Source organism: Acipenser ruthenus, chromosome 6 (genome assembly GCF_902713425.1).
Source record: "Acipenser ruthenus chromosome 6, fAciRut3.2 maternal haplotype, whole genome shotgun sequence".
Taxonomy (NCBI): domain Eukaryota; kingdom Metazoa; phylum Chordata; class Actinopteri; order Acipenseriformes; family Acipenseridae; genus Acipenser; species Acipenser ruthenus.
Window position 1 is genome coordinate 32,676,881 of NC_081194.1, and position 25,854 is coordinate 32,702,734.

At 38.1% G+C, this 25,854-nt stretch overlaps 1 protein-coding gene across 2 annotated transcripts in view; it reads left to right on the top strand.

Annotated features, from left to right (window-relative positions):
• coq8aa (coenzyme Q8A, genome duplicate a) overlaps positions 1-25,854 on the top strand; it is a 70,591-nt gene that overhangs the window by 16,576 nt on the left and 28,161 nt on the right. For both annotated transcript variants that reach the window (XM_034018380.3, XM_059025344.1), the window contains exons 3-6: positions 6,881-7,252; positions 7,571-7,637; positions 9,673-9,747; positions 22,355-22,480. In XM_034018380.3, the coding sequence (XP_033874271.1) occupies positions 6,881-7,252; positions 7,571-7,637; positions 9,673-9,747; positions 22,355-22,480 (640 nt within the window). The remainder of the gene's footprint in view (positions 1-6,880; positions 7,253-7,570; positions 7,638-9,672; positions 9,748-22,354; positions 22,481-25,854) is intronic.

Sequence of the window (25,854 nt, forward strand, 5' to 3'; positions counted from 1 at the left end):
AGAATCACAGTACAAGTATTAATACAATTAAGAGCAAGATAAAATACAATGACTTCAGTTCTAGAAAGTACAAGTATATGACAAAATACGATTCAATAACGGAGCAGATAACAGTGTCAGTGATAGTTACATCAGGATAAAATTAAATACAAAATACTACAGATTAAATAACACTTGTGACAGATTACAGTACTCTAAAGTACAGGATTAAATGCAGTAAAAATGCAGTTTATGCATATACTAATTAAAAAATATATTCTTGTTATTTGTACCAGTTGGGGGTCAAAGCAAAATCCAAATAAAATCCATAACAAGGTCAGAGTAAAAACCAAATCAAGAGAAAAAATAATAAAACTAATTTTAAAAAAGTTATCAATGTCCACAACAGTGCTGTCCATGGCTTATATTTAGTGTTCCGCGTTTCCGGTTTATTCCGAATTTTACCGAAAAATTACAGGATTTTTTTTAAACTGGATGTTGGTTTTTACTGTGTTATACACGATTTTTATCTATTATTCAATATTTTCCCAGTACTATTTTCTGTCACTTCACAAAAACATTATCACCTGATTATGTTGGCCAATCAAAGTCTGATTATTGTGGCAAGTGCTGGGCATAGTAACTACTAGCTTGATCAAATAATACATTGAAATACTTACACGAAATGTGACTTTTACACATGCTTTAATAAAATAAAAAAGCACAGAATGACTGTGTTAATGAGTTTGTCAGAGCGCTGTGCTTTGCTGGACAGCCACTGTTTATTGCAGAGGTATGGATTGGTGACTGCATGCAACAGTACTGTCTGTCCATCAGTTAAACACTGCCTAAGCCAACACCCTTAATAGTAAATATTTGACAGAAAATGGTGATGCTTTAGTTGGTAAACTTCTATGCATTGATGGAAATGTCCAGTGTGATTTTTGACCCGTCTCCTGATGGCTTGCACCACCCAGTTCTGTCAATTTTCTTTTTATGATTTCAAGGCGAATTAACCTGGCTTGTTTTGTGCTGATGTCATGTTCATACCTTCTGTAGATACTATTTCCGTCAGCACAGCGATTGCCCAAATATTCGCAAAGTACCAGCTAACTTGGGAAAATGTGGCTTCGACTTGCACAGATTCTGCTTTATCATACATGCCAGGGACATTATTAATCAAAAACCAGAACTGCTACACATCATATTCCGCATGTAAAGTGTGTATACGGAGATCCCCCCCCCCCTGATTTTTACCGATGTTTCAATTAAAAACAATTGTTTACCGATTTTATCCCTATTTTAATATATGTAAAATAATATATGAAAAATTCCCGGAAAATTTTTTGAAAGATAAAAACCGAAAATGCGGATACTTATATTTGAATTGTGTTAAGGAACATGATAGTGTCCACATTTTGTTTTAATTTAAGCGATGACTGGCACTTGCTTACAATCTGCCCAGCATTACTGAATACCTGCTCACTAGGGACTGACGTTGCCGGGATGCTTAATACTTCTGACCAAAGATACAACTTTTGGAACGATCTTGGTTGTTTTTCTTCATTGTTACTCCAGGGCAGTTCTGATGAATAAATGCAGATTTTGTTTGAAGTTTTGTAGGGTGCCATCTCATTAAATGGTCACGCAGATTAGTTGTGTTACAAGAGTATCCCAAACATTACTTTCTTTTCTTTACTTTCTTGCTGTCTTACTTTAGAAAACAATTGCCAAACATCGAAAGGCATTGTATTTGTAGCTCAGTCGATACAGTATTTGTAATTCTAGCACAACGCTCTTGACTTGCTCTGTTACTTTGAAGACTCCTGCACAGACGCAATCCCATCAGTAAACACTCACAGTAAACACTCACGGGGCAGTAGGGGGAAGGTGAGCTCAATCACATGCAGTGTCAGCGAGTCAGACCTGAGGGGAGCAGAGAAGCTCTGCACTTAATGCAGAAAAATAATTGTTGATTCCAAATTTAATAAAAGCTTTCCTTTGCTTAAACCCTTTAAACAAAAACGATGCACAGGCTTCATAGTTGTCAAACAATAGAATGCATCGATAATCTAATCGTTTAAGAGGTTATTATTGCTAAAAGTGCCTCATCTAACTATTAATTTAATTTTCCTTGTCTAGGTATGAATACATTTGAATTAGCATTTTAGCAAAAGTAAAACTTTTGATACAAAAGATTTTTCCTATAATTATTTGTTTTCGAGAAATTTCTAGAAATTATAAATTTCCATTGGGGTATGTAAACTTTATGTGTGTGTGTGTATGTATGTGTATATACAGTGCCTTGCAAAAGTATTCATACCCCTGACCAATTCTCTCATATTACTGAATTACAAGGTTGGTTGGACACTTGGCACTGTATTATATATATATATATATATATATATATATATATATATATATATATATATATATATATATATATATATATATATATATATATAGACACACACATACTGTACATATGATTATTTTTCAGACAGATTTATTCAGGGCAGTTTCATTGTATCTTACAAAAAAAGTAAGAATCATTTTGTTTTGTAAACAAGGGTGTTGTGAACAGGGGTATGTGTTTTGTAAACAGAGGTATTTGTTAACAGTACAAAATAAACTACCTTTCTTTTCTCTACTTTCTCTACTCTACTAAGTAACAAGTTTCATTGCTTCATTTAAAGATTAACTGCAAATGTCTGTGATATTCTTTGAGCGCTGGATGCAGAAGCAGCTATCTTGTTTGTTTACGTCCGTGTTATCTCTGTGGTGCCGGCGCTATCTGTATTCCTCAGATACGGCCCTTTGTTTTTTTTTTTTTTTTTTTTGGCTTCTCTCGGCTCCTATCGGTCTCACTCAGCCATTGAATGAATGGTTTTCTCTGCTTTTTCCGGAGAGAAAACGACTAGAGACCTGTTTTTTTACATCTTTTTGATGATGTCAGACAGGGTCCGACATTGGACCGGAAAGGGAAAATTGCAATGTCAGACCAGGTCCGACATAGGACCGCAAAGAGTTTACTTGTACCATGGTTGGACTAAGCCTGACCTCTCTTTTGGTTTCTAAAAATTCGCCTGCACAAGCAGGTTTGAGACACCCTGTTTACTTGCCAAGGCTAGTATTTTAATTAATATGAAACTCCACTGTAGGCACTTTTCCAAATTCACCGCATGGTCATTTTTTGGCTGATTCAAGAGACGACTAGACAGGTATCTTTTCATATAATACAAAAAAAAACCATCCTCATTTTTATAACTCACCTCAAATTATTTTCTTATAATATAATGAGATACATACTCCTGTCTTTCTTAAAGCACCTTCCGTTGGTTATCATTCAAGGTTGGCAAATCCGGCTTTTAAGAGCCGACACTGAATCCTGCTTTGAGGTGTCAAAGACTAAGCTTTATTTTTTGAAGGTCTAATGCCCTTCCAGAATTATACTGTGTGTCTGAGACAAACATTTACAGAAAAACTGTAGAGCTTAAAATTATTTATTTCACTTTCAAACTCTACAGTTGTTTTCTGCAAACAAGTACCTGTTTATTACGGCAGTAAAATCTTTATATAAACTAAACATGTATATTCTTTGGTTTAATTGATATTGTTCAACCAAACAAAAAGTCACTACAATATTTCTAATGTTGGTTTAATTGACATTATAATATCCAAAAGACCCTCCCCCTAGTTGGAGAAAATGAATTAATTAAGTGAACATTATTTCAAATATGTGTTAACAATATGTTTGCAATATTGTCAGTGCCATGCTTCTGTTATAATAAACTTTTACTATGTTCTTTCAACAGTTTATATTTAAAGGGCATTATAAGATTTATTTCTAATTAAGTTAGTTCAGTATAACAGTTGCTCCTAGAAATTGTAATATTATTTTACTACATTGATAAATCTTTAAAGATTTTAATGGAAGGTCCAGTTATTTATATCTAAGTACAGGCTAGCATTAATATACCAAAATGCTACAGTGACTGAACTAAGTCTGACCTTCTTCACTGTTCATACAAAATCCAGTCATAGCAGGTTTTAAGACAACCTTTGCTTTTTGCCAATTTTGGGGTTGATTAATATGAAACACTATCGTAAGCATTTTCCAATACTCATTATTTCAAACCAATATCTAACAACATATTAACACGTCCTACGCTTTCCAAAGTTACAAAGCAGTTTCATGTTTATGTAAAGTAACAGTTTATACTTTAAATGATTTTATAACGTAGTTCTAATTCAGATACAGACGTGCTCAAATTTGTTGGTACCCCTCCACAAAAAACGAAGAATGCACAATTTTCTCTGAAATACTTTTGTCAGTTTCAAGTTAATTGTCATCCACCATTGTTTATTCCGTATTTAATAGAAATCAGACTTTGCTTTTGATTTTTTATTCAACATAATATTGTATATAAGAAAACAAATGAAAATGGCATGGACAAAAATGATGGGACCGCTAACCTAATATTTTGTTGCACAACGTTTAGAGGCAATCACTGCAATCAAACGTTTTCTGTAGCTCTCAATGAGACTTCTGCACATGTTAACAGGTAGTTTGGCCCACTCTTCCTGAGCAAACTGCTCCAGCTGTCTCAGGTTTGATGGGTGCCTTCTCCAGACTGCAAGTTTCAGCTCTTTCCATAGATGTTCGATAGGATTCAGATCAGGACTCATAGAAGGCCACTTCAGAATAGTCCAATGTTTTGTTCTTATCCATTCTTGGGTGCTTTTAGCTGTGTGTTTTGGGTCATTATCCTGTTGGAGGACCCATGACCTGCGACTGAGACAGAGCTTTCTGACACTGGGCAGTACGTTTCGCTCCAGAATGCCTTGATAGTCTTGAGATTTCATTGTGCCCTGCACAGATTCAAGGCACCCTGTGCCAGGCGCAGCAAAGCAGCCCCAAAACATAACCGAGCCTCCTCCATGTTTCACTGTAGGTATGGTGTTCTTTTCTTAGAAAGCTTCATTTTTTCGTCTGTGAACATAGAGCTGATGTGACTTGCCAAAAAGCTCCAGTTTTGACTCATCTGTCCAAAGGACATTCTCCCAGAAGGATTGTGGCTTGTCAATATGCATTTTAGCAAATTCCAGTCTGGCTTTTTTATGTTTTTCTTTCAAAAGTGGAGTCCTCCTGGGTCTTCTTCCATGGAGCCCACTTTCACTCAAAAAGCGATGGATGGTGCGATCAGAAACTGACGTACCTTCACCTTGGAGTTCAGCTTGTATCTCTTTGGCAGTTATCCTTGGTTCTTTTTCTACCATTCGCACTATCCTTCTGTTCAATCTGGGGTCAATTTTCCTCTTGCGGCCGCGCCCAGGGAGGTTGGCTACAGTTCCATGGACCTTAAACTTCTTAATAATATTTGCAACTGTTGTCACAGGAACATCAAGCTGCTTGGAGATGGTCTTGTAGCCTTTACCTTTACCATGCTTGTCTATTATTTTCTTTCTGATCTCCTCAGACAACTCTCTCCTTTGCTTTCTCTGGTCCATGTTCAGTGTGGTGCACACAATGATACCAAACAGCACAGACTACTTTTCTCCATTTAAATAGGCTGAATGACTGATTACAAGATTGGAGATACTAATTAAATAAATGAATTAGTTTGAAATATCACTATAATCCAATTATTTATTATATTTTCTAATGGGTACCAACAAATGTGTCCAGGCCATTTTAGAATATCTTTGTAGAATAAGCAATAATTCATCTTTTTTCACAGCTTCTTTGCTTTATTCTATGACATACCAAAGGCATGCAAGTATACATGATAAAATAGCTTTTAATGTCATCACTTTTCAGGAGGAATGAAGCATTATTTCAATGAGCTGTAAGGGTACCAACAAATTTGAGCACGTCTGTATGTCACTATAGCAATCTCTTATAAACTACAATTCTATTTTACTTCATTGATATACACAGAAGGCAAGAGGTTAATTTTTAATTAGCAGCAAATGCAACCTTGAATATTAAAACTTAGGACTGCTCATACATTTACTTAATGTTATTATATTAGGTTTCTTATTTATTTAAATTCTTTTTTCTTACTAAACCTAGTTCGATTGCTTCTAGCATATTAACTGTGCTCCATAGATTCTACCAGTCTGCTCTCGCTGGATCAGAATGTTTTGAGACTGAGTCTAATTAAAAAAGATGCTTTTACCTTCAACAGATCTGCTAATAATATTTTCTACTGGTTTCATATTCTTTAAAACACATTACAGTCATTACAATATTTGCTGCAGTTTCACAAATGTTCAATTTGTATCCCAAAGATCGGCCTGCTTCCAGTAGCTGTGACAGTCTTGGGTCAGTTTCTGCTCTCAGTGAGTCAGTTTCTGCTCATAGGTGTGGATGACAGGCTTTAAAAGCCTGACACCTGCCAACACTTAAATCTTGTTAGCTGGGCTCCCATCTCTACATTCTCATTCCCATCGTCAGTGGGCAAACACATTTCAACTGAATCTGGGCCCATCAAAGAACCGCACACCCTTGCAACCGAGGCTTTCCATGCAAAAGGATCTAATGACTTACAGCACAAAAGGGACATGCCAGAACCGTCTGTGACAGAACACAGCCCTACTTTTAAGCAAAGTTCCTGTTCCTTTAGGGCGGAGCATTTACAATGATAAAAAGCTGTTACTAATATTATATGTGTGTTAAATTTAAAAAAAAAAAAAAAAGGTTCTGTATCAAGGGACATTTTGTAGATACAGTAATTTGTAGTTTGGATAGCGAATCAAAGTAAAAATTATGTGTGCAAAAATTCCTGTGTTCACCAACCAAAACTTTTTCTGACAACCAGCATACAGCTTTTATCATAGCTTGGAAATGTATTTGAAATCCAAAGCCTTTTTCAGTGGAACTTTTTTTTGTATTTAGGAATTTGGCAATCGACAGGAAAATGTGTCAGATGTCGGGGAAGAGTTCAACTCCAAGTATGACTTTTCTGGTGCTGAAGAAAGGGTTGGGAACACAGATTTTGCAAGCAGCAGTGCCAGAACTGATGAGGCTTGCAGAGACAGTGGCATTCCTTCTGAGGGAGCTGAACCCGGAGAGCCGAGGATGTACAGCCATGTTTCTGGGAAAACCAACAGCAAGCTCTTTGAGCACTTTCAGAACTCGGGTGGAAAGATTTCAGGACAGACTCGCTCATTCCACCAGGACCACTCATCTGTTGGTGGGCTAACAGCAGAGGACATTGAAAAGGCCAGGGAGTCTAAAAGCAATAACTCCAAACCTCACAAACAGATGGTAAGTGTCTTTTATCTGTTCTGGTTGAAGCTAGTTAACCTATGGCTGTTCTAAGTAGTATGTTACATTTTACTTTTGGTTTATTGTTTATATAAATAACACCAAAAAATCCCTGGAAAATAGAATAAATGTATGAATGAGGAACTGCATATTCTGACCCCTCGTCCTAAAAGTTAATGGTTGATAAAAGTGCACATTTAAAATGATATATTAAACTGTTTACTTTTTGAAGTTCTGTTGTAGGTATTGTGAGGTAATATAACAGGTTTTTTTATGCTTTGTAAGTTTCTTGATTTGTTTCTGTTCTCTTCATTACAGCTAAGTGAGAGGGCAAGGGAGCGCAAGGTGCCAGTTACTCGAATTGGAAGACTAGCAAACTTTGGAGGTATGTTTCTTTTATTTAAAAAAAAAAGCATAAATATATTATTGTGACTTGCACTGACCAATATTATTTGTATATGTGGTCCAGAGCTAGAAGTAAATACAGTGCTCCAATACTAACGCTGTAGTCGGGAGCCATAGTTAAGAGACTGTGCTATTTGTGTTCCACCTTATAACGAAACTACTAATGGCATTATGAGGCAAATGGGAGCCATGACCGTACCACCTTATAACCTGTTCTGCAGTATAAAGGGGCAGCACTGTATGTGGCTTTTGGCTTGCTGCCCAATTTAGGTAGGCTAAACATAATTCTGCTTTAATGATAGGTATTTAAGATTTCAAATAGTAGGGAATTCTAAGGCGATAGTGGCGAACCCTTTAGGGCTGGGGGGGGGGGGGTTGGTACCTATAGCGGTTGTATTGCTTCAGTAAAATGTACAGTATACAAGACAAGTATTGTAAGAGAAGTACTATGGTTGAATATGTTTGAAACATACAAAATAGACGCTAACACTAATAATTGTTAATTGGAAAATGAGCACTGTCCGCCCCTCCCCCCTCCAGCTCGTGTTACCAGAGGCAAACCTTTAATTTTTTCATTCGCCATCTCAACAGCAAAGCGTTGTATAGTGTAAGCTGTATTGAAAGAAATGTCTCAAACCCCTCTGCTGTTTGGGATTTTTTCTTGAAATGCCCAGACGATAAGGGAGGGAGGGGGGTCGTAATTTTGCCAGGTAATTCAGCATAAAATGTCTAAGTCATCATTATTTTCATAAACAGTTTCGGAAAATGGTGGACACTCTGGCCGACCTAAGCCCTCCCTCCGACCAATTGTGCGCCGCCCCCTGGGAGCTCCCATCCACAATCGGCAGTGGAATAGCCTGGACTTGAACCGGCGACGTCCAGGCTATAGGGCGCATCCTGCACTCCACATGGAGCGCCTTTACTGGATGCGCCACTCGGGAGCCCTAATGTGGCTTACATTTTTGAAGACCTAAATAAACTGGTTGGTCTGATATAAAATCATTCTGCCTGCCCCCAATGAGACACTGTTTATTGAAGGAAGCACTCAAAGGGTTTATAAGGAAAATTAGTTCAGAGGTAACAGCAACTGAGGCAGCATGTCTGGAGAAGCTTAATAAATTACTGCAAAACAAATTCAACAGTATTCATGCCCAGGTCTTGTTTGTCAAAGAACATTCAAAGGACATTCAGCAGTGGCTGACACCGACAGAGAACACCTCCATGCTAGGTGCACACACAATGCATAACATGCTGCATGACCTCTCCCTGGATTTTGATTTTCTATCCACAGCAAATACTTTGTCTGCAAGTGTATTCAACCCTTAACAGCTGTGCAGTGCATCAAAAATGATTATATACATGCTTTCCCAGAGCTTTTTTGAGACCAGCAATGAAGAGTGGCAAAAAATACACAAGCACCTTACTGCCTTCTTGCATCAGCTCTTACTCTGTCACTGCATTGTGGGAAATGCAACAACATCGCTTACCAACCCTGTTTCCATGCCAGTAGCCGCTGTAGATTATTATTATTATACAGTAGCTTGCTCAGCGGCAGAAGGCATGCACTTACCGAAGAAAATCAGAAAACTCTTCTGTTGCTTAAGTATAACAAGTTGTGAACAGTTAAAACAGGGTTACTGTAAACTTTATCAGGACCTGGACGCCTTGCCATCATTGAAGGAACCATGAATTCTGCTCTGTATCGGAGAATTCTACAGGATAATGTCAGGCCATTCACAGTTTGTGTTTGCTTTGTGGTTGTTATATACTATCAAGACGCTATATGAAGGCATTACCGTGAATACAATTTTATCCCAGGTTTTGTAACAGCCGTAGCATAAAAAATCCAAAATGGCAGCTAAAGCAGGGGTACCGGTTTTAAAATAGTTTCAGTTAATGCAAAGCTAGGAAGAATGCTTCAAGTACAATATGCCTGGAAATGAACTAAGCCATAAAATTGATTTATTTATTTATTTATTTATTTATTTATTTATTTATTTATTTTTTCATTTAAGGTCTGGCTGTTGGTCTTGGAATAGGGGCTTTGGCAGAGGTGGCGAAGAAAACTTTGAGATCTGAGGAACACAGTGGTAAGTTACAGACACTGATTGTCATGCAGTTTACACCACATAATCGTCTAAAGACCATGCCAGGTAAGACTTATTACTAGTTGGATAACTCCAGTGGCAAATCCGTTCAGATTTTGATTTGGCATCAATCTCATTCCTGAGATTGCTGGAACCTGTTAATTCTGTGCTGGGCCAATCAAGCCATGGTGCGTTAATCAGTATAACTAAATAGTGCTGGGACAAATATTCAAACAAACGTTACTTCACGTGTATTAGAAGGCACAAAAACCATGTCCGTGTCAGCCAGTTCCCAATCACGTTGATATACTTATGTTTGGTTTTTAGATAGTAAATGGCAATTAATAAACTGCATTTTCTTAGTAACACAGCCGTACTTACTAATCAGAGTTTTACAAACACTGTACTGTGGATAAATACTACACTGTTGGATTGATTGATGTGCAAGTGTATAATATGTGTACTTATTTGATCATGTCCTTGAAGTTGAAGTTTAAAGTGTTGGAGAACTGCACAGATTTATTTATTTAATTCTTTTTACAATTGATTTATTATTAAAATAATCATGTTTGTAAGAAACATCCTTTATTAAAATGAGTTCCTTTGCTCTTCTTCAAAGTTCTGCCCTTTCTAACTCCAGTACACCCTCGCTATAAGGCCTTCATTATAACAAACTTCGGCTGTAACGCACGGGATGCAACCTCCTCAGTGAAGTCAACTCTTTTGTCTAAAAAGCGCATGCTGTGTAACTATGCCTCAGAAACGAAAATCATTTCATGTTGCAACAAAGCTGCAAACTATTGATCGTTTGAAAAAAAACAGTAACACATGCATATCTCTGACATGAATATAGGTTGTTAAATGAATATAGGTTGTTTTTGGCTTGTTCAGCAACCATGCGGAAAAGCAAAATGGATTAAAGAAAAAACAACAACAAAAAACTTGAGGATCTGATGAACTTTTCATGTTGGGTTGATTTGGAATAAAAGATCAGTTTGGGATTCTTGCATGTTGGATTACAATTTGATGCACTTTGAAAAGAGTCATGTCAGATTGATTTTGCTTTTTGTGCTGCGTTTAAATTATGAATAGGATAAATCAAAGGCAGAATACTGCATACATGAGACGAACAGGTACATGTAATTCTACTTTTATTCCCAGTCTCATGTCATTAACTTACTCCAACAATTTATCCTTCATTTTGATTTTTCTTCGAGATAACGAACGAAAGGCTTGGACACCAACAGGTTTGTTACAGCGAGGGTGTACTGCCTTTCTAAGAACTCTGCATTTTGCAGTAGATAGGTATTGAAACGCCACCTAGTGGAGTGTAAGGTTTTGTTAATCTGAGGTTAATTACAGAATTACTGATGAGTGGTCCGATGGAACAATTGAAAGGATGTTGGTTTTCATCACAGAATTAATGAGCCCTGGAGATGCAAAATGTAATCAATTCTAGAATAAAACTTGTCTGGCAGAATTTTAAAAAAAATTCGCTTACGTTATTGTTTCTCAGGCGTCTACTATCATTTATAAAGTGACATAGGGTCTGGGGTGAAGGAAGTGTTGCAGATTCTGAAATAGACTTATTCAAATTGGGCTGATTACTGTGTTGAAATCACCTCCCAACATACATGAGTATTCTGAAAAACCCAACATAGTTTAAGCAGTTGTTAATAATATAATATAACATGTTCATTAGGGGCATGAACTGACCCAAAAACTATTTTAATAATATTTAACCTGGTCAATACATTTACAAATCAACCCAAGTCACCAGACCCTTCAATAGATAACTGCAATTTTCTATCTAAGGATAAGTACACCCTTGGTTTTGTTTGTAGAACAGGAATGAGCTGCAATTCTAAAAAAAATATGTTTTGAAAACTGAGAACATCACAAGATTTAAGATGTGTTTCTTGCAATAAGGCTATAGATGCTCATTTGCGATGCAAAAAGTCAAGGCATTTTGTACGTTTTGATGGCAGAATTCAATCCTCACATGTTCCAGGACACAACATTAATATCTGTCATTATAATGGTTGAAATGAGACAACAAGAGACCCCTCCCCACGAACATACTGAAAAACTAATTGTAGTAAGGCATCTGGGTCTGACTTCTAAAACAGTTTCTATTCTGAATATTGTAAAAGGTGAGAGCTCTGCAACACAAAAGCATTAAAACAACAACAAATACAAAACACAAACCGCAGAAGAATTTCAACATAAAGACCCCCAGGTTTGGAAAAACTCAAAACTCTTTAGAGCTGTGACTCTAACTGCAATACATGTCCAAACTCAGACCCCCCTTATACATTACGCACTGTCAGACCCCTGAACCGACAGATCTTGTTTCTCCAAGCGAAGTTCCACAAAAGCACAAGTAAAATTAACATTTACATGCGCGTGAAAATCGATTCTACAGTCATGACTGTGTGACGTTGCCACGTGACTACACCGTGAAACAGCAAAAGGACGTCCTTTTGGCAGCGCGACTTTAAGGGCAGAGTCAATCACTTTCTCACAATAAAAATACCTGTAAAAACCCATGTAAACCTCAACAGAAATCGTGCTTGTGACTCACGAGATTTCAGCAGTCAAGATCCAGTTCTTCTGACATAATCTCACGTAATCTCCAGCAGAAAGGCCATGCGTGTGTGTGTGTGTTGGAAAGGTAACCAGACAAACATGTAGCTAATTCATTTCTCTTGTTCTCAAATGTTTTTATCTTCATGGCAATGCATGAAGCTTGCCTCACGATATTCAGAGTTGTTCTTTTCCTACTTAGTAAGCAGACACGGACAATTAAATATCCCCTCCCCTAAATGACTATGAATTGAGTAATCTGCATTGGTATGGCCGATTTTTTTAAATTTATTTATTTTTTCCTAAATCAGAAGTGCACAGCAACACATTTCCTGAAAAGTACGGCAAACACGTTGTGCGGAAAACTCATGACTTGTGCATGTAAACGCTCGCCAATGTTGATACTATTTTAAAACATAATATAATTGCATAGTAATTAACCTTTGTGGTAAGAATTACATTTTAATTACAGTAATAGTAATAAAATTAAGTCGGAACCAGTAATGGGTTCAGCGGTAAACTAAAGGGTGGAAGGGGAAGAGATTACCGATTTCCATTACACGAGAGTAGATGTTAAAACTTCATGCTGATTTGAACTCGGCTCTCGCCAAGATAAGCACCAACTAAGACGTAGCTTTACAGTAAACTAATGTGATCCATATGTGTCTCCATCCATTTACGTTTCCTTCCATATGATGATGTAGATATCCTTCTGTCTGGTGTTAATGGCTGAAGTGTAATGCTGGCTCCAGGGCTCAGCTTATTTTGCCTCCCTGGCGCATCAGCACACACAACGGCTGCGATGCTGGCTCCGGGGATCAACCACAGTGCGGACTCCCCAGCGCATCAGCATGACAACCGTCTGGCTTGAGCTAAGTAGGGTACATCTCTGGGGTTTTCAAGTGGGCACCTTCCATCCTCAGTGTTTTGTCGACTAGCCCACGACACCTCAAGAGGGCTCGACGGTGATTCTGGCGTCCCAGCATCACCCCCCTCCGTCCCCCACTCAACTCAGCCCAGCTTACTTACCTGTACATCAGCGTTTCTTTCTTTCTATTGTGCTTGAGATCCCCAGCCAGAATCTTTCCGTCTCGACCACAGCCAGTTGCTGCTCCTCTCTGCTGCTTCAGATAAGTTCTTCACTGTGCGACGCAACTCTTGGCCACTGAATCCGACGTCTCTGAGAAACCGGGTTGTAGAGAGTGCCACAAATCCTCGACAACCCACTTCCACTGGGTAAACCCGGACTCTCCATCCTCGCTGTTCCGCTTCAGTGGCTAGTTGAGCATACCGCGGTTTCTTCCTCTCATACGCCTCATCTACAGCATCCTCCCATGGCACTGTTAACTCTACCAGGTGAACAAGGCGTGCTGATCCAGACCACAAGATAATATCTGGTCGAAGGTTAGTGGTGGCAATCTCAGGTGGAAAAATAAGCCGTTGACCAACATCTGCCAGCATTTTCCAGTCTCTAGCAGCTTCCAGTTGTCCTGGGCGAGGATTGGTTTTAACACCTTTTCTTGGTGGTTGCTCTCCTGGGCGGAGGAATGTTGTCTTTTGTGTGTATTGTTTTGATGGAACAGGTGGCAACTTATTGGTCATGTTACGCTTGTCTTCCAATGCTAAGGCCAAACATCGCAGCACCTGGTCATGGCGCCAAGTAAACCGTCCTTGGCTAAGAGCCACCTTACATCCTGTCAAAATGTGCCTTAATGTTACAGGTGATGAACACAAAGGACATGAGGGATCCTCTCCTACCCAGAGGTTTAGGTTCTGTGGTGATGGAAGAACATCATATGTTGACCTGATGAGGAAACTGATCCTGCTCTGTTCCATTGACCATAGGTCTTGCCAGCCAATCTTGCGTTGTTCCACACTCTCCCATCTCATCCATTCTCCCTGCTTGGCCTGGGAAATGGCCTTTATACACCTCATCCCCTGTCCTCCTGCTTTTGCACCTCGTTGACTACCAGCTTCCTCCTTTGATCTGGGGCTGCCTTGTGCCATGTAGGAGGAGCTGAACTGAGACCAAGACCCCCTCTTCCATGCTGAACTTGCCCCATGATATCACCAATTCGAAGGGCAGCCTTTGCATCCTCCACAGCTTTCTTTGCCGCCCACTTTCTTCCAGTTTTCAACACAGGTGCTGCCTCCCTTACGCATTTGTCGCGTGACTCTACTTATGTCATTTCCAATCTGACCTTGGCGCACTTAAACTCCTCAGTTAGAGCAGAGACTGGTAGCTGCAGTATTCCTTTACCATAAAGTCCCACTCTGCTGAGGCAGCGTGGAACTCCCAACCATTTCCTGATGTATGAACTGATTAAAGCTTCCAGCTTCTCTACTGTTGTCAAAGAAACCTCGTACAGTCAGTGGCCACAGCAACCTCGGCAGTAGACCAAACTGAAAGCACCAGAGTTTTAGTTTACCTGGTAGAGCGCAGCTGTCTATGCTCTTCAACCCTTCCACTGCTTGTTGTCTAACTTCTCCCACACGAACTGAGTCCTTTAGATCCCCGTCGTACCATCTCCCAAGACTCTTCACTGGCTTCTCAGACACTGTTGGTATTGCCTCACCATTAATGAAGAATGTTTTATCTACTACTTTGCCTTTAATTATAGAGATGCTCCTTGATTTAGTGGGCTTGAATTGCATTCGTGCCCATTCAATGTTATTGGTTAATTTGCCCAATAATCGATTAGTGCAGGCTACTGTTGTAGTCATGGTTGTTATGTCATCCATGTATGCTCGAATTGGTGGTAGTCGCATTCCAGAAGCCAAGCGCTCTCCTCCTACTACCCATTTTGATGCCCTAATGATTACTTCCATTGCCATGGTAAAAGCCAGTGGAGAAATGGTGCATCCTGCCATTATTCCAACCTCTAGGCATTGCCATGTAGTGCTGAATTCTGAAGTTGAAAAACTGAATTGCAAATCTCCAAAGTAGGCTTTCACTAAATTTGTTATTGTCATCGGTATACTGAAAAAATCAAATGCTGCCCAAAGTAGTTCATGTGGCACTGAACCATATGCATTAGCCAAATCCAGGAATGTCACATGGAGCTCCTTCCTCTCCTTTTTAGCTGATTGAATTTGTTGCCAGATCACATTGATGTGTTCTAAGCAACCTGGGAAACCTGGAATGCCCGCTTTTTGTATTGAAGTGTCAATGAAGCAGTTCTTTAATAGGTAAGCTGACAATCTCTGAGCAATAATGCTGAAGAAAATCTTGCCTTCTACGTTTAATAGGGAAACGGGATGAAACTGACTGATGCTTGTAGAATCTTTTTCTTTAGGTATAAAGACTCCACCTGCTCGGCGCCATGCTCTTGGTACAACCTGTTTTTCCCATGCCACTTTCATCAATTTCCACAGAATTCGTAGAACTCCTGAAGCACTCTTGTACACTCTGTACGGAACTCCATTAGGCCCTGGAGATGATCAAGCCCTTGCTTTTTTCACAGCTTGCTCTACTTCTTTCCACTTAGGTGCACAGTCCTCCATTTGGTATTCTGGTGGATTGATAGGTGGGATGTCTGAAGGAACTGACATAGGCTCCTGCCTTTTTGAATCTGTATGTGTTTTCTCCAAATATCTCTCCAGCTCAACCTTAGATGCTTTTAGTGTGCCATTGTTCTCACTGGTGAATAACTTCTTTACAAATTTGAATGGGTCTTTATAAAAGTTAGCTCTCGCACGCTTCTTCTTTTTGTAGCGTTTCCGTAGGCGCTCAGCTCTGCGCAATGTTGCAAGCTTATCTTTTATGACCCTTTGTAAGAGATTGAGTCCCTCCTTCTGACTTTGTTCTGCTCTTTTCCATTGGTTCCTCAGCTGTCTCCTTTCTCTAACTAAGCGTTCAATCTCCTGCTGCCGTCTAGACTTTCCAGGAATAGTTTGTACTTTTTCCTTCCTTTTTTCAACTCCAAACCTTTCACTTCCATATGCGTAGATGATGTCCCCAAATTTATCCAGCTTCTTTTCAACTGTTCCACTTAATCTTTCCAATGCAACGCAGAGATCTGTGTTTACTGTGTCCCATGCAGTTTTCTCACAAGCTCTTGGTCATTTAACTCCAGGCTTGTGCCCGTTGAGGTTCTTTTCTCTCTTATGCTGGTTTGTCTGACCGGGTTCACAAGGATCATTAGGTTCATCACTAACTGTGTCCATGCAAGTCCTCCTCACGTCTATGACAGGGGTGCTGATATCCTGCGAACTGTGGTTTGCTTCCTGTCACTGGATTTCATTCGACTGACTTGACTGACTTCGTAAGAAGTACTGATCAATGCGAGGCCCTTGTCCCTTCTCCCTCAAGCATTTCATTCTCCCTTGATGAATCTTCAAACCCCTGACCGTTGTCTCCTTGCTCCAGCCGCAGACACAAACCTGGAGTTCCATGTCTTTGTTAACTGCAGATCTTGAACTAGTCTTTTGTGAAGTACTCTCCATACTCATATCCGTTTCAGTTCCTAAGTCGTTATTTAGTCCATTCTTCAAAGTTGTTCCAGGACCCAAAGTAAGAACAAAAAAAAAAAGTGTTTTTTGTATAGTCCACAGTAAGTCAAAGCTGATACGTGACCATGATCCAGAATAGTGCCGGTCGATTAGCTGCCAGTCATAGCAGTAGCACAAAGAATGTAAACCAAATGTAGTGAACATGCTTGATTTTTAGGAATACAATACTCCCAGTCCAGTGGGCTACTCCCCAATAAGGGTTGTTCAAAATGCTGCAGACGTTGTCTTCATGTCTTCCATAGCAGGATGAACTGAAGCAGCAGGAGGGTTTGCCAAAGTTTGCAGTAGTAGATGGGTCGGCAGAGATGCTTTGCTTTGATACCAACATCCAAGTACCTTTGGCTGTACGGGTGGGGGTCTGGGCCCCAACACCTCCCTGGGATGCTAAAAAGAACTTGGCGGCTTTTGCAGATTTAAAAAATAAATAATGCTTGCCACTATGTACAACTTTGAGAGAAGCAGGATAGATGAGAAAGGCCTTCAATCCCATTGTCAATCTGCCAACCTCTTAAAGAAGGGATCCACTTTGGCAGCATGGTCTCAGAGCTCCAAACTGCGACACAAATTATTATTATTATTATTTATTTTGATATCATAAAAATATGTACCCAGGTGCTTGTGAAAGATATAGGGGGTTCATGTATAGAGGATGTACGCCTTTAAGAAGAAAGGCGTGATGGGATATCAGCTGAACACTTGTTAGCTGACATACAAATGCTTAAGTGCAGAGGTGCTGGATTATTACACTCCGGTTTTATGCAAAAGCTATGATGGTGACCAAACGTGTGTGAGTACTGTTGTGTAAAAAAAATGGTTAAAATGAACAGTTGCATTAAAAATGTAGAACAGCGAGTCAAGTTCACTGGACTGTTTTAAAAGGAAAAACTAAATAAAAGTAAATAATAAGGTAAGTGGTGACCTGCGAATAATAACACAGATTTTAATAATAATAATAATAATAATAATAATAATAATAATAATAATAATAATAATAATAATGAAGATGGTGATTTATGTAGTGCTTAACAACAACAACAACATAATAATAATAATAATAATAATAATAATAATAATAATAATAATGTTGCACTTTAAAATACTTAAATTTAATAAACAAAAAGGATTAAAGAAGGAATTTGTAAAGAAACACTGTTGAGATTGCAATAAGTTGTATATATAAATGTATAACAATAAAATCATTTTGTTGAAACTTGAGTTTTTAACAACTGAAAAGAATATGCGTGCGTACGCATCAGAGTCCCTTTAACATTGTAATAATAATAAAAGATACTATATTTTAACAGAATTACAGTGCTGAGAAAAAGTTTGTGAACCCCAATGATAATTATGGAAATTCCATATTTTTATCATGATAGCCTTCTTGAATCAAAACCAGTCTTTTCTTAAATATCCAATAGGGTTTATATTAACCAATTCCATGTCTTTCTGAGGAGCTCAGAAAAACTGTTTTTGCTCATCAGTCTAGAAAGGGTTACAAAACCATTTCTAAGGATTTGGGGCTCCACCAATCCACTGTCAGACAAATGGAGAAAGTTAAAGACCACAGTCTCTCTACCCAGGAGCGGTCGTCGTACCAAAATCTCTCCAAGAACAAACCGGAAAATCATCAAGGAAGTCAAAAAGAACCCCAGAGTAACATCCAAAGATCTGCAGGGCACTCTCGCCTTGGCTAATGTGAGTGTTAATGACTCAACTGTCAGAAAAAGACAGGAGGAAACCACTGCTCTCTATAAAGAACATTGCTGCCCGTCTGAAGTTCGCCAAAGAGCACATAGATGATCCACAAGACTTCTGGAACAATGTTCTCTGCACAGACGAGTCAAAGGTAGAACTTTCTGGCCTCAATGAGAAACGTTATGTTTGGCGAAAACCAAACACTGACAGATGTGGACATCAATTAGAAACAGTCCCAAAACTTGGTTACCCAAATGTATCTGGCAAATAAGTCCATATATGCAGCACGTTCGTTGTTGTGTTATTTGTCCCGTCCAGGAATTTATTTTATCAGTACCGAGGTCAAAACAAAGAAAGTGCCTATTTGGGTCTAAAATTCTAACTGCGTTTAAAAGGTAAACAGCGATTTGTTTGAACCGAGGTTGCTGTGCTTGATTGTACCTGTAGTGCTGATTTAACTTGGCAACAACCGACACAGGAATACTTTTTTGTCTGCGCTGACTTTCCAGTTTGTATTCTGAAAGTTGTTGTTTGTTTTATGTTCTGTTCAGCAGCCTCTGTAGTAGCCTTTTGTTTAATGTGTGATTCTGAAGTTCTAGTGATCGATCGTATTTTCTTTGTCACATTACAAGATGTGCAAAACAATTCTCCATCTGCATGTACAGTTTCTTTGGGAAATCCTCAGCCAAAATATACTTTGCTTTTTTTGCTTTGTCGTCCATTTTTGGTATTTTACGTCTAATGCAGAAAACTAGAATTTAGCAACCTGAATCAAGACAATGCAGCACTGACTTTGTCCCACCTGCTACATACAGAAAAGCCAGTACAGACACACTGATTTTACTGAACAGCAAACAAGAAAGTTAACCGCTTCTGAATATTTTTTTTTTTTAATTACATTTCTCAAAGTTTTTGTTTTTGCCTAAATGCAATGCACACAGGAATGAATAAAAAAAGCCTATCTACAGAGAAAGAAACGTGGTTTGCGTCACTTGCGTTGTGCAGTAGTTCACAAGGTTTCTTTCCTCCCCGCACCAACTGAGTGTCCCGATTTTTCACTCTTGGTATCTGGTCACCCTAAACACAACACAAATGTAAATATGCTAAAACTGTTTTATACTAGACCATATGGGGCTTTAGAACTTAACTGGAGATTAAATATATTTGATTGTGCACGGATCGCTTGCATGAATACACAACAATTTAACCCACTAAACCATCCATATTGATAGAAAACTTTTATTTATTTATTTATTTTTTAAACTAAAGAGTAGTATGAAACTTGTCAAAAAGAATTGCATCTACTGAATAATTGCAAAAATGGTATCAAGTACTTTTAGGGTTGTTCTCACATTGCACCAATTGCTGACTGAAAGAAAAACGTTTTTCAGATAGGTAATGTATACTGTCATTTATTGGACTTTTTTTACATAGGAATTTTGACACCTAAAAAACCCATTAACAACATTTAAATATAAATAGGTTTTGTATGGAGAGAACCTTTTGTTTTTAATATTAGACTTTTTGTTTTGTAGTAGTAGTTTAATTGTCAAGAAATACATTTTAAATGCAGTACTTTTGTTAATACAGTACTCACACGATACCGCTACAGAGAGAGCAATAAATCTATAGCAGAAATCATCTTAAGGAACAACGGTATACAGCCCGTTACATTCCTAAAAGCTCCCTGGTGCACTCTACTGGAAAAATAAGTGATATCTTGTAACAATTGTAAATCGCCCTGGATAAGGGTGTCTGCTAAGAAATACATAATAATAATAATAATAATAATAATAATAATACTGAGACGTGCCTTGAGGTATTGCAAGTTTACCATGGTACCGGGGACATTTTCTATTGAACCCACTGTAGCTTTAATAATTGTATTTGGTTATATAAATACAATTTGACCCTCTTGATCTGTAGAAAAGTCTCTTCAGAACACAGATCTGTAGGGTAATTATTTCCATCTTTCATTCTTTGTCTGTCCTTTCTTTGTGTTTACTTGTAACAAGATTTATTTTCATGGCAGCAATGCCTGTAATAGTACATGATGCTAGTATAGTTACAGGGTCAGTTTCTTAGAGGCTGCACATGGTAGTTGATTAATTAATTCCAGTGCTGGTTATTATTATTATTATTATTATTTATTTCTTAGCAGACGCCCTTATCCAGGGCGACTTACAATCGTAAGCAAATACATTTCAAGTGTTACAATACAAGTAATACAATAAGAGCAAGAAATACAATAACTTTTGTTCAAGCAAAGTACAAGTGTGACAAACCACAATTCAATAATACAGCAGATAATAATGATAGTACATCAGGATATGATTAAATAGTGATAGTTACATCAGGATATGATTAGATACAAAGTACTACAGGTTAAACACTTGGCAGATTACAGTATTCTGAAGTACAGGATTAAATGCAGTAAAATAGGGGTCAGATAAGAGCAAAATAAAGCACATTTACATGAAGGGTGTCCCAGGATACAAACAGAGGAGTTCTACAGGTGCTGTTTGAAGAGGTGAGTCAGGGACTGGGCAGTCCTGACATCTGTAGGAAGGTCATTCCACCACTGCGGAGCAAGGGTGGAGAAGGAGCGGGCTCTGGAGGCAGGGGAGCGTAGCGGAGGTAGAGCTAGTCTTCTAGTGCAGGCGGAGCGGAGAGGTCGAGTGGGGGTACATCAACATGTTAAAAATAGACCCTGCAGTCTTCTAACACGAAGCACAACTGTTATGTGAAAATAACTTTCAAACCTACACATCATTTTTGGTTACTCATGGTCTTAGGAATCATGAAAAACAACCCTGTTTAACCCTCATCATGAGTTATTGTGTAGGATTGCACCCTGTCTATATAAATATTTAATTCAATTAAAACAGCTTTATGTGTTATTCAGTAATGCCTCATTATCCACAGAGGATATGCATATTATATCTAGACATTCCACTGTTACAGTATGTTTTTACATATAAATGCTTATCCAGTTGTAATGAAACGTGGTGTGAAATATTCTTTGATATCATAGTTCTGCATGAATTAAGACTAGACTATGTTCAAAACTTGTTTTTTCAGTGTACCTTATTACACTGTTACAATGTCTACTTGTTAAAAATGCCATGTAATCCAAAAGTGTTTAGAAATTGATTATGCTTGTGGTAGCAAAAACACCATTGGTTATGATTAGTGCCATTCCCTGTGCCTCTTAAAGAGTAAATAGTGGGATTGAAAAAAAATATAGCACTACAAGTACCTGTAATTGTTCTTCTCATTGTTAACATCATGACAACTTTTTACACTTCTAACTTGAACGTTTGTTTCAAAGCTCTTTTTTAAAATGTCAGCTCTAGTGCACTGATAGTGTAAGGATTATTGCCCACATTGTCAAACAGGTAACACAGCAATAACGATCCATAATGTGGTACGGAACAGAAAAGCCAGAGCACCTGTTATGTTTTTTTTTTTGTTGTTTTTTTTTATCACATCCTGCTGCAGTGATTTAGAGGACAGATCTCAAACCCCAGTGCACTAGAGCTGACATTTTGAAAAGAGCTTTGAAACAGACTTTCACGTTCTAAATGTAGCATTTGTAGCAACACGTGGGGATGTACAAAGCTATATTATTCAGAACCCCGCTACTTACTCTTTAAGCTACTCCTATGATGCACCACCACATAAATGACAAAATGCTAATTTGAAAGAGAACTGTATTTTTTGTTATCCAATGAGGAGAATGTCAAAGGGGATATAACATTTATTATAAGCAACACTGTGCCTTTTAAAATTATAATGTAATTGTTTTCCTATTCAGGGAGTAAGAAGGCAGTTTTGGACTCCAGTCCTTTCCTATCTGAAGCAAATGTAGAGCGGATTGTCCGTACCCTATGCAAAGTTCGTGGTGCTGCTCTGAAACTGGGGCAAATGCTCAGCATTCAAGGTAAGGTCCACAGCGATTGCCTCCATTTTAAATCATTTTTTTTTTGTTTTTAAATATGTATGTATTTATTTATTTTAAAATATTTACATGCACTTTAATTAAATTGTAAATTTATAGTGTGTTAAGATCAACTACTCTTACCAGACTGTTGGAATGTGATGGAGATCCCATGGCCTGAATTCACTTTAATGATCTTGTTTGAACCCATAAAGAGTGCCCTTCCCCTTTTTATAGGGTTGAATGAGATTGACTGGGGAGGTTGAAGATGCATTCTGAACCCTCCCTTACATTTTGAAGAAGGTTAAATGTCTGGGTTTTCTGACCCCTGGATGTTTTATGTGTGCATGTTTTATTGTACCCATGATAAAAAAAAATACATATATATAAAAGAAGGGAGGGACTTGTTAGGAAGGTACTTTGTGTGTCTTGTAGTGTATTCTTAGTCCTTCCCATTTCAAAGATGCCAGCTGCAATAAAACTAAACTAAAATAGCCTTTGACATTATACTGCTCAAATAATCTAGCTACACTCCTTTTGTTTATCTAGGTTATTTTTTCTTTAAAGGGTATATAAGTACCTTTTATTTTATTGTTACATTTTGACCATTTTTTTTTAAAACATTTTTTAAATTGCATTCCCTGCCTCAAGATGGCTTCACATGTACCTGCATGGACCTCTCAGAACCACATTTCCTATCATCCTCCTGCTCACTGGTAAATCCATCTGAGTTACATATGTGAGCAGGAGGATGGTGGGAAATATAGTTCTGAGAGGTCCATGCGGGTACATCTTGAGGCAGGGAATGCAATTTAAAAGTTTAAAAAAGTGGTCAAAATGTAAAAAAAAAAAAAAAAAAAAAAAAGCAAAACAATACACACACCTTACATAAATAGTTGTAGCAACACATGGGAAGTAACACAATAAAATAAAAAGGTCCTTATATTCCCTTTTTAAGTCTGGTCATTTTTGGTTGAAGCTGAAGTCTGGTTATTTTTGTATTATTTTTGGTTAAAGCTGAAACATTCCATGGAAGAAAGTTTCAGCTTTTCATTTGAGTATGCTCATTCCTGTTAGATTTGGGCTTAAAGAGATTTCCATGTGTTTGACTAGTAAGTGCTGTTTCATGCTTGGCAAAATTAAATGGATTCCTTGGCTAATAGGATGACGATATCCAGCTGTCTTGCAATCCATGCCCTCAGCAAAATGTGTCATCCTGTCTTGATATATACAGTAAACAAGATTATAGACTGGTTGCCACAGCAACAGCTGCAAAGAATAGAAACTACGGCATACAAAAACGTGTTTGTCCTACTTCAGATTATTATTGAAAAATGTAAATTACACCCAAACCTTTTTGGTAAACAATGATATGTATTTTGATTCAGTGTTTAGTTTTTAGAAATGGTTTGAACCAGTGATCTATTATGTTTACTACTTTTTTTTAAATGCCATGGCCATTCTTTTAAAGACCAAAGTGCTGCTCTGCAAATACCAGCATCTAAAATAATCTACCTCTGTCAGTTGCCAAGGTGTTCCATTTGTCTCATGTCAATTATTGACAAATTGTGCTTGGATATAACGAAAGCCAGGAAGGTTACAGGCTCTTCAATCTTACTGTGCTATGCTGTGCCGTGTTGTGCTGTAGCTGGCAGGCTTTGATACTGACCAGAGCCTATATTTCCCCCTGTGGGTAAACTGCAGGCAAGTTGGCCCTTAGTTTATGGACCTGGTTTTTCCACTTTGGAAGGAGCAATTTGCCTGCTATTTGCCCACAGTGGAAATCGACCCCAAGATGTTGTAGCCAAGACAGTTGGCATTGTTTGATGCAAACGTGTAGTCACATATTTTGAAGATTAGCTAAAACAGTATATTATGATCTGCTGCCTTCAGAACAGAATAGGCCAATTGCTTTCATTTAAAGTGACTGTTAAGGGACTTTTGTTTATTTTTCCATTTTTCCTTTCTTCTCCTAGACCCCAGGGGTGGTTGTTTGTAACAGGTGTAACTTTTATAAATAACATTTATGATAGTGTAAAAAATGTTCACCATATTGTGCTTTTAATTGTCTTGAACATTCTGTTTTTGTCCACTTTGTTAGTCGCAAGACTTTCTTTGTCAAAAAAAAAAAAAAAGTGATTCAGCTAGTTGTATTTTACTGCCAGTTGAAAGAGCCAGTGATAGAATGGTAACCCTAAGACAAGTTCTTCATTTGCAGCAGCAGAGTGGCACAGGTACAGCCCACCCAGAAGCTGAAGACTTGACATATTTAACACTTTGCGGTCCATTTATTCAGCGCCTGTCAGGCATGTCAGGTCTAATTTATTTTCACACAAGCTGTTTATTTTACACGCACTGTTTAAAAGTATTTTTTTTTTAGGTAAAACAGGTTTAAAAGGCACTGCATATCAACTTGACACTCAGTACTTCATCTCCAGCCCTGCCCCACCCCTTGTTCGCTGTATTTATCACATACTGATAAATCATCTGCTGATCACTCAATTTATCACCAAACTCCTCAATAATACTATCCAAGTCATTATTTATTACTGTAACACTATACAAAGTGCTAGTTCTTAAATTTACATTTATTTTTATGCTTTGTTTATTTTTCATTTTAAACTAAACACTTCTGTATGTGAAGTGTACTACAGTCCACTGTTGGTGTATGTCTTAATACAAGTGGAGAAGGACATATTTATACATTATACTTTTTTTTTTCTTAATTATTTATTATTATTTGTTTATTTAGCAGACACCTTTATCCAAGGCGACTTACAGAGACTAGGGTGTGTGAACTGTGCATCAGCTGAGTCACTTACAATTACGTCACTTACAAAAAGACAGAGCACAAGGAGGTTAAGTGACTTGCTCAGGATCACACAATGAGTCAGTGGCTGAGGTGGGATTTGAACCGGGGACTTCCTAGTTACCAGCCCCTTTCTTTAACCACTGGACCACACAGCCTCCTATATTAAAAGCGTGTCCAAACATGCATGGAATGTTCCAGGTTTCAGTTGAACAAAGCTTGCCTCTGAAAATAATAGACATACATTTTGAAGTAATTCAACCAAGACCTAAAAAATGTCACTACGTGCTCCTGGCCTGCTTGCTTGTAGCATACCTTTTTGCCACAGTGGTTGTGACGCCCACATTTGTTTCAACAAGACATTTATTATAATAATACTTTCCCTACAAAAATGGGCTGGGTCAGCCAGCTTATGGCAATGCTAAAACTTAGAAACAATTTTTTATGCTGATATCATACATCCCCCACCAAGTATGAAAAAGGCACGTCGCAACCACTGGTAACATGAAAAAGTACATGATATATGCATGTGGAATAGAATCTCATAACACAGTGTGATGAATCGCCG